The sequence below is a fragment of the Simochromis diagramma genome, unplaced genomic scaffold, assembly GCF_900408965.1.
Source record: "Simochromis diagramma unplaced genomic scaffold, fSimDia1.1 OVJJ01000682.1, whole genome shotgun sequence".
NCBI lineage: Eukaryota > Metazoa > Chordata > Actinopteri > Cichliformes > Cichlidae > Simochromis > Simochromis diagramma.
In genome coordinates, this window is record NW_024387359.1 from 1,495,679 (window position 1) to 1,505,224 (window position 9,546).

Below are 9,546 nucleotides of genomic sequence, written 5' to 3' on the forward strand. Positions count from 1 at the left end.
CGTTGCCATCCAGATGACGTCTTTTTCAGGCAAGGTGTGGCTTATGTCAAGAAGCCAGTTCCAAATCACTTTCTCCATGTATTACTCCATGCCAAACTGGTCTACCTTTACCTGTCACCCAATAAAAACACTGTAGGGGAAAAATTACAACAAAAACAAACTCCCACTGCAGAATTTTAAAAAGCGCACACATTAGTCTTTTATTTGTGGTAAAGTGTTATTGTACACTGTAGTAAAGAGAGTTCTTCTTTCACTGCTGTGAGCAGGCCAGTCATCATGTTCTTGGGTTACATCGGTGCTGTTTGCATTCATTTGTCTGTGGTCTGCAGGCGCGTCACCTGGCTGAGTGATCAGCCTTATGTAACCTGGTGCTCCTAAGTAAAAAAGCTGTTAACGCCAGTTTCAAGAAACACTTCATGAAAAACCGTTTATTTTAGAGCTGTGATACAATCACAAAGGCACAAGCTGTGATCTGAAGGGTCACAACTAAAGTTAAACACAATTTTTTTTTTGTTTTTCATACACACAAACAAAGTGAAAACAGAATGGGAACAGGGTAAATGCAGTACACGCTGCTAGGTTTGAGAAACTATACAATTGCATCTGAATGAAACAGCAGTTGGTTCGTATGAAAATTAAAAATTCCACACTTACAATAAAAATATATTTTAAACTCTGATTTGCTCTTACTGTTGTGTGATTTCACAAAGCAAAGTGTATATTTATACATATCTGTTGACATCACACCATAAGAACAAGCTGAGTGTTGTACAATCTTTTGATGAGTGAGTCATAAGCATGATAAAAATATAACTTACTGACATTTTAATGCTGACAAAAACATTGACCTTGACATGAAATAGAACCTTTGGACCTGACAACTTATTAACAATCTTACTACTGTGAAATGTAACATGAAAGCTACTAAATAAATAAAACACAGTCACTTCGCTAACACTACCACTAGCAAACTAGCACACTGCTTCAGCACAGCTTTCTGTTAAAAAAAGGTGATCAAATAGTCCTGAGTGCAAAAGGGAAAGAAGCCATTATTGCACAATTTTACTTCACACAGTCTAAAGAATGCTTTGTGTATGAGCTGTCCATGCTTTGGCAAGAAAGTTATGACCAAATCTGATCACGGCTGATCTGCACAGCTCAAGCACGATCTCTTCTACACAGCACTCGCTCTTCTCTGTGGACACTACAACAGACCACAGTCTTCTTTTAAGTCTCCTCCAGGAGTTTCTGGAGGTTTTTCTGAATCTGTGGTGTGGAAAAAAAAACGCAAGTGAGGGATACTTTATAATTCACAATTATGTTAAACATGTTACAGCTGATTAGCTTAGCTTAGCATAAAGACTGGGTCCTTGAAGGCAACAGCTAGCTTTGTACAACTGTGGTTAGATTTAAAATGTGACACCATCAATCATCATTTCATTCCCAGTAAAATATTTCTGAAGCCAGGACTTCTGAAATTTCTTTTTTCTAAAATGTGCATCTTAATAAAAGTCACCTTCACCTTACTCCTTTGTCTTACTGAATCTCTGTTTTTCTGTTTTTTGTACCTTTCTGTTTCTATCAGAATGAATGTAATGTAAATAAAAAAATACTATAAACAAAAAAACCCAAAATGTTGTGGTTTTACAAGGAGTCACATTTCTGGGTGTGATGTCATTAAAATGGGGGTAAAAAAGATGATCCTACACTCGCATCTTCAATCCAGCTGCGCCAGGTTACAAAGGTCAAGAGGTGCACACACGCGTACAAGGATTGTCACACGGTGAGCGCTTTGGCCCCAATAATTAAATCCATGTGCATAAATAAATATTTAAGTAGTAAATAAATATAGTATAGTCGTTTTTGGGGGGTTTTGCACTTTATTATGACAGCGCCTAGTAAAGTGCATACTGCAGCCAGGACAGAAACAATTGCATTATGCTGTTAACACAACTTCAGCTCTTTGCAGGCACCTGCACAGATAGCATGCTAATGCTAAGCTAACCAAGAACCCAGAGTGATGTTAGCTGAATGAATCCTGACCCCAGCCTAGCAGCCAGACTCTGAACTTCAACAGGTAATGTCTGATGACAGACTGATGAGCAGTCAGTCTGCAGCCTCCTGTTTGTGATCGCTTTAAAGCTTCTTCGTGCTGGTTTTGATCTTTGCTTTGTGTTCATATCTAAGAGAAAGATCATATTTGTGTCCTTACTGATGGCGATGGTGGTGACTGTCAGGCAGGGTCAATGAGAATCGATAACTGATATTGAAAGTGGAATCAGCTAAATTCTTATCAATTCCCAGTCGTGCTTTCTTTCATTTACTACATTAGCATTTCTATGTCGTTTAGAAAAATGACTTCTTTCTCATTAGGGTTAAAAGTGTAGTTAAACTTCTGTACAGTAACAAAAAGAAGAGTTTCACTGGTTTGGCTCGCTTAAGATTAAAGTGGGCTGTATGTGGCCCACAACGTAAAATGAGTTTGCTATCCCTGGTCTGTCACCCTTATACATGTTTTCAGTATTTTCATCTGTTTCAGTATTAAAGGGAATCCTGACTTTGCAATCAGGAGAGAACAGCACAGTCAGTGTCAGTCAGAGTGACAGTAAAGCGAAGAAGGTACAATTTATTAGACTGGATTCCCTGGATTTGTTTTAGCATTACTGGTTTATGTTACATTTTTCTATCACACTGCTAAAAGTCTCCTGTCAACAGTGCATTGCGCAGTACTGACTGTCTGTGTTGATTGCATTTACAGCTGCTTGGAATGAGGCAAAGTGCACTAGCTGCAGAGGGACATCAATATTAAGATGATGTCAGATGAGGAGGACAGCACCTCTGAGGGCACATCCAGGCACAGCTGCTTACAGCTTTCCGGTGTGATTGGCTACTTTAAAATGCACTAGTTTGGCCAGAAGTTATAACCCGACCAATATATTGGCTATTTGCTGATATATCAGTATCAGCATTTGTAACGGCCAGTAAATACAAATTTAAAGAGTAAAGAAGCAACAGGAAAAAAAACCCTGCAGCTACGTTATAACTGTTTGCACAGTTTGTCCACCAGGGGGCACTCTGCAACACAACAATAAACAGCTGATCCGAGCAGAATCGGCCAGAAGGTAAATGAGCGACTTGATAGCACAATAACGGAAGAATATTTTTAAACTGTATTGTCATATAATCTTAGAAATAACTCATAAGTTACTATATATAAGAAATGCTATGAATATCTATTTTGTTTCGGATATCTGAGAAAATATCAGCCAATACTCCAGATTTCTTAATCACATAAATATCAGTATCAGTCTTAAAAATCCTATATTGTTCAGGCTCTAATTATTGCTTTGCTGACTCTATTATAATGACAAATCAGCCAGATCTAGTTTGCAATATTTTAAGTTCAAATATTATATCTAACAATACAATTTTTATTAGCACCTGTAACTGCTGTTTAGCTCACAAAATCTGACAAACCTTCTCCAGCTTGAACAGGTTGGTCGACAGTTCCCCGTAGATTTCAGCATTCACTTCATCCTGTGACCTTTGGCTCCCAGTGTTGCTGCATTAAGATTTACACCAAATTATTAACCAAATAATGAGAAAGTTGCGCTACCTAAGAAAAACCATGCATTTGGAAATGTGGTGAATATGTGTATTTCACAATCCTTAAAGTTTCTAAAGAAGTTTAAATCCTTACTTACTCACTGTACATATGTTCTCCTGTTGAAACCAAAGAGTTCAAACGTTGCTCGAGAGCCACAATCTTGAACGCCATGTAACAGGAGGACAAGACAAGAACGCCGACTCTGTTAAATACACAGAAACACAGTGAAACACGAGGATTCAAATCATAGCCAAAAAGAACAGTCACTAAGCCAAATGATGTAAGTGATTTTGACATCCTAACAAGTGTCTGTCAGACTGCTCGGGCTTCTCAAATTCCACATAATGAGAGGCTGCTCACAGAAACAGATAGATGAGGAGGATGGCTTGTAACGACATCGGCTGTGAGGACTTGTCTTTTGGAGAAGCTCCCCGCGTTGGCTTGCTTGGGTCTACATGTGAAAGCAACAAAGGAAAAAAATGAGTATCTCTGGTAATGTTCATCAACAAGGCAAGGAACTATTTAGAAAGAAATAAAGAAATGTTACAAATACTTTATGATAGAATGTCAAATTTCTAATTTCTGTGTTCTGCATCTGTTTCCACAAGACACGTGTGCCTCTAACTGTAGCATATACAACAGTATGAGTATGTCAGCTGTCTTTAAACTTGGTCTTTAAACTATTGGTTATCAAACAAAGAAGATATGACATGCTGACTGGTAAGCTGGGGTGTGATAGCGGCAGGCTGGGACATTGAGCTGTTCTCAGGCCTTCTTTTGTAGTTTGCAGATATAATGTACAAATATAATTCTTCTAATTTTGTCAAAATAGGTTTTTTAATAAAGGTCAGTGGCAAAAGCGTGGATTATCCTGATATCCAACTGAAACTTTTCCGTTTATCAACATTCAATAGCTCCTGCTAAACAGTGAAATCGAAGACTACAGAAGCATTAACAACAAAGCATCTTTTCTTTTTTAGAAAGCCATTATCAAAGTACCGCTCTGGAGGGCGGGTCCGTGCTTTTGGCTGGGAGTCTGGAGGTGAATATCTGCGTGGACTGAAACTTCTCCGCTCTTCGCTGTGTTCAGAAATGTGCCTGGGAGGCCGCTGAAGTCTGCTCAAAGCAACAGAGAAAAACGCTGTGACTCCAGTGGCTGGCGACTTTGAATAAATGTTAAGAGGCTAACAAGCTCGCAAATGTGACAAGTCCTTTTAGTCTGTAAAATAGAAAAAAAAACAACTAATTGTGTCAGTGCTGATGGCTGTCATTGAGATTAAAATGGAGATTACGTTAATTATTTAATGAGATTTCTTTCTGTGAAAAGTGTCTTCACTATAATAAAAACAAAGTCCCAGAGGCTCACTTGGCTTGACTCCAGCTAAATACTAAAGGCTGTCTAAGCCACAGTGACACCTGACACCCCTTACAGAGACAAACAATGACTCTACAAACTGTGTACAGTAGATTAGAGCGAGTACACAGTAGCTATATAATTACACAGGAGGAAAGAAGATGGGTGACACACCAGCTAACTTGTCATAATCTGGAGTCTGAGACCCGGAGCTGCTGCTCTCCATCATTTCCTGCCGTCTCTGCTGCACAACTCCATCGAGGTCAGAGAAGTCTCTAGAAAAATCCTGCAGCCCACATGAAACATGGGTCACCACATACAATGTAGGCGTTGTATCACATGAAAACAAGGTATGTGTATAGCTCTTTCTATTGCAACAGAACATAACAAATAAACATCTCAGAAAAAGAACAGACCCCTTACTGACCAGAGGAAGTGACGATGGGCACTTGATTCTGAAGCTGTTTTCACAAGAGGAAGTCACGGGGCTGCCACAGGACTTATCCACCTGTAATGACAACAGACTTAGCTGGTATTGACTTATGAAACTGTCTGCAAACAGTTGCCTATTCAGACAGAATCCAGCAGCAGAATTCATTTGGTTGTCTGTTTCTATGCACGCAACATGCACAAAAATGAAGTCACTCCCTTCGTTTTGGTTAGACGCTGCCTTTTCACTATTTGCTTTAGCAAAGTTTTCATCTGCATTAGCAAACAGTTGCCTATTTAAACACACATGAGGGAAAAAAGCTAAGCTAGAGTTGTGTGTTTACAGGCACTTAGTGAACATATTTCTCTCTGTTTAGCTGACTAAATTAAAAATCACCCCCTTCCACTTGCTTGCAACTCCTGCATTGAGTACCTGGCTCTTTAGCAGCTAAATGCTAAACTGTCTCTGTTAGCTAGTTGCTAACTAGTTGCTAACTTTTGAATTTTGATACTTTTCAGTACTGGGCCTTTGCTAGAGCCCAGTATTGGATTTAGACACAATTTAATATACACAGAGTTTACAGTGTAACAAGAGAGGAAGCTGGAACACACTAATGTTTAATATACTGTGTCCAAGATACAAAGTAACTTCCGGTAACTGCCCAGTCTTAAAGAAACACAGAAGAGAAAGAAAGTACAGACACTCTCTAAAAAATGTAGTTAATTTGATTTATTAAAGTGCAAAGAACATGACGTGTTTCAGCAGTAATGCCTGAATTATGGTTCAGCAGGAACTCTAACTGGAACGTTCCACATGACCTGACGAGCACATCTCGACAAATGTAACAACACCTCAGGTTTACTTAGCCTGCAATGACTCGAATGGTGTGGAAGGTTGTGGTGCAGGGTGAAGAGAAAATGCTCAGTGTTTTTGTAAAGTAATATATTCTAACTTACAATGGTTGTGTTGTAAATTAGGACGTAGATTTCCTGCAGAAGACTAAATGTAGCTAATGAATACCTCTAGAACAAGTTGCATAACCCGTATAGAAGATGCCATTTACCTCTAAATGAAGGCAGATTGACTTCAGGAGCTTGTAGGTGGTGTTTCGAGAGAGGAATGACACAAACACATGCTGGAAAAGAGAGATTTAGCATCAATGTCATTTTAATTCCATTTTACTTTTAGCGTATACTGCAGAAGCGGCATTTGGTGAAAAAAATTCCCCTTTTAACAGGAAGTAAATGGCCTGTATTTGTAGAGCGCTTTACTTAGTCCCTAAGGACCCCAAAGCGCTTTACATTTTTCAATCATCCACACACTGGTGATGGCAAGCTACATTGTAGCCACAGTTGCCCTGGGGCGCACTGACAGAGGCGTGGCTGCCGGACACTGGCGCCACCGGGCCCTCTGACCACCACCAGTAGGTAACGGGCGAAGTGTCTTGCCCAAGGACACAACAACCGAGGCTGTCGGAGCCGGGGCTCGAACCGGCAACCTTCCGATTACAAGACGAACTGCCGACTCTTGAGCCACGATCGCCCTATTGACTTCTAACAGAACAAGACTCAACTACAGCCCCCCATCTGCCAGGTAGCGGGTTGAGAGGAAAGTCGGGGAAAAGCTGACTGCATCAAATGCTTTCTTACCTGATCACTCGGAGTTTCGATCATGAGGGCGTTTGGCACTAACAGCGCTGTTTTCGTTTTTCTGATAAGTGTCACGGACATCGCCGGGATTGAAATCTGTGAAGGACAAGACCTCATGTTCTTTAACAAACAAGCTAATCGCAAAGATTTCAGATAAATTCCTCACTGCAGTTAACAGTGACGTACCTTGGTATCTTTGCCAAAGACTTTGGAGTGGAAGCAGATCCAGTTATCAGAGACAAACAACTTGCCCTGATACAAAATATCTCTCTGGAGGGCACAAGTGTAACCTGTTGGTTACATTTTCACATTAATACTGTCACATGTTTTTGTTTGTTTTTTGCCTGAAAGCAAAAGGTGAAACTTACTTTGCTTGAGCTGCTCATCTTTGCTGACCTCCTTAAATAACTTATGGAACTGGGTGTTTGTTTTTGACAACTGAAAGGCAAAGTTTTAAATTAAGAAAATGGCACAAAAAAAAAAAAAAATGTATATACATAAAAATAGTTTGGGGTTTGGTGGTATTTGTCAATGGATCAGTATGTGGGTTGTTTTTGTTGTTGTTGTTCTTTTACCTGGGTAGGCTGCCATTTCTTCCTTTCAAACTTTGTTTCTAAGTCACATGGACTTAGCACTGGCGAAAGCTGCTCCACAGGTTTCAGTCTGGCAAATGAAAGGTCAGTGTTTACAGTTAACTATCATGGTAACACCTGAGGAGGACGAATAACAGTAACTGCAGAAGGAAAAGTACTGTCACAGATTTATAACTCAAACTATCACTAAACATTGTTATCAGGCAAAAAAGTAAACCCCTCTAATTTGGCTCTGCAGCGTGTCATACGTGGTTAAGTAAAAGCTGCTTGAACAGCAGCAACATAATCAGTAAACAGCTCTCTGGTCGTGCAGGTATGTAGGAGGATGGGCGCAGCTGCAGAGCTGCAGTTAAAATGGAAAACTAGCACATTTTGAACTAAAAAATAAGAAAAAGTCCAAAAAAATCCTTTCTTTTCACTTTAATTTAGTCCTTTTATGTTTGACATTAAAATGAACTTGTTATTAATTTATTACTTGTCATTAAAGGTTTATATAGTGCTTATAAACAATAAAAATATACACATTGTCCACCTGACGCCGAGTGGTTTCCTCCTGCTCTTGGACTGGTCGGACGCTGTCTCCAGACAGAGCTGGAGGTCTGCAGGTGACCTTCCGCGCTTCCGCTGCCTCCCTTCGCCTCCATTGTCCACCTCAGACCTGCAGGCATGACACAGTTAAGTCGCTGCTCTCTGTTCTCCTGGGAAAAGCTGGCAAACTTGTGCCGTAGCGAACACCTCTCACGTAATCTTTAAACGTTCTCAAAAAGCAGCTGCCTCAGGTTTCCACTTGTCTCTCCCCGTGCTCGTATTACCCGGTGTTGCTGTAATGGTTTATATCACAGGAACAAAACATGTTGGGGCACCGAGATTCTGGAGATTCCCATTCAAACGCACAGAAACATCTCTTTGAGTTAAAGAGACGGGGCAGGCGTAAAATTGGCCTTCGGCGCTACAACATAACTTTTGCCATCTGGAATGCAAATTAACCCTATCTTGGCTGTATTTCGTGCCACGTACTCGCTAAATTCGTGCTTTTACAGAGCCAGCAGAGGCCTTTAATTCAAATCCACACTCTGAAGCAGGATGCAGATGCAAATAAGCCCAACGCTTAAACCCCCACCCCCATCGATCGCTTTCCCCCAACTTAAACTGAAAGGCAGCCCCGGGCCCTGGCTGCATCTTTCCCACACTCACGTCGAGCGGTTCCCTCGGGAGTCCTTGCAGGGAAGTTGTTCTGCTGAGAATAACGGGGTCAGAGGTCTGTCCGCCTGCTCGGTCATCAGTACCATATCTCATACTTCATTTCTCGCTCGCCTCTGCCATCGGCTTCTGCTTTCGCTCTCGCGCCGCAGATAAGGGAGAAGCTTCAGGAAGGATTTAAAGTTTGGGACAATCGGTCTGTGGACCAAGAAGCCACACAGAGGAGGAGCCGGGAAGGGGGAGGGAGCAACTGGGACCAACGTCAGGAGCAACAGGGAAAGAGCAAAGAGGACTCCTGCTGGGACAGGCTGTTATCTGCTTGTAATAAAATGCTCACGCACACTAAATGTTACGTCAAAGCTTTGCGTAAGCTTTAAGTGAAGGTTTCCAGGACTCCTCTGAAAGAGTGACTGTTTCCCTCACCAAATGTTTATACGCTTAAAACTCCAGAAATGTGATTGTACTTATGGTAGACATCCAGCAGAGGGCAGCAGAGTGTAAACCGTGATAAATGTGTTTTCAAGTGAGATTACCTGAAACTATTCTCTCGGTTAACCGTTCAACAAAGATCGCCTGTGTGCCGAAAAGTGATTCCCAGTGTTTCTATTTGTTTTCTATTTGTAATGCTTTTGCTTATACTGATAAATAGAGCAGGGGTGTCAAACTCATTTTACATCGTGAGCCACATAATGCACACTTTGATCTTAGGGGGG

The 9,546-nt window shown here is 40.9% G+C and overlaps 1 protein-coding gene across 2 annotated transcripts; it reads right to left on the bottom strand.

The window, feature by feature from the left end:
- Positions 1 to 400: 400 nt before the first annotated feature.
- Positions 401 to 9,074, bottom strand: LOC120718687 (GRAM domain-containing protein 2B-like). Of its 2 annotated transcripts, none has more exons than XM_040007313.1 (14): positions 8,828 to 9,074; positions 8,157 to 8,291; positions 7,616 to 7,703; positions 7,409 to 7,478; positions 7,227 to 7,330; positions 7,041 to 7,136; positions 6,455 to 6,526; positions 5,389 to 5,469; positions 5,136 to 5,247; positions 4,607 to 4,723; positions 3,968 to 4,058; positions 3,705 to 3,809; positions 3,478 to 3,562; positions 401 to 1,266 (listed from the first exon to the last, which is right to left on the bottom strand). In XM_040007313.1, exons 1-14 carry the CDS (start codon positions 8,920 to 8,922, stop codon positions 1,228 to 1,230), a joined length of 1,290 nt encoding a protein of 429 aa, XP_039863247.1. In that variant the 5' UTR covers positions 8,923 to 9,074; the 3' UTR covers positions 401 to 1,227. The 2 variants fall into 2 exon arrangements, with proteins under 2 accessions (XP_039863247.1, XP_039863248.1); XM_040007314.1 differs by having other exon boundaries at positions 8,166 to 8,291; positions 8,828 to 9,071.
- Between the last annotated feature and the right edge of the window lie 472 nt (positions 9,075 to 9,546).

What these genes read in the sequence shown, in the direction of transcription:
- LOC120718687 (XM_040007313.1), bottom strand. Translation starts at nt 8,922, where the DNA reads ATGGTACTGATGACCGAGCAGGCGGACAGACCTCTGACCCCGTTATTC. An exon ending in AGATGAGCAGCTCAAGCAAA is followed by an intron (nt 7,331 to 7,408) that starts GTAAGTTTCACC and finishes TGTAACCAACAG; the next exon opens with GTTACACTTGTGCCCTCCAG. An exon ending in CGGACCCGCCCTCCAGAGCG is followed by an intron (nt 4,059 to 4,606) that starts GTACTTTGATAA and finishes TTTCACATGTAG; the next exon opens with ACCCAAGCAAGCCAACGCGG.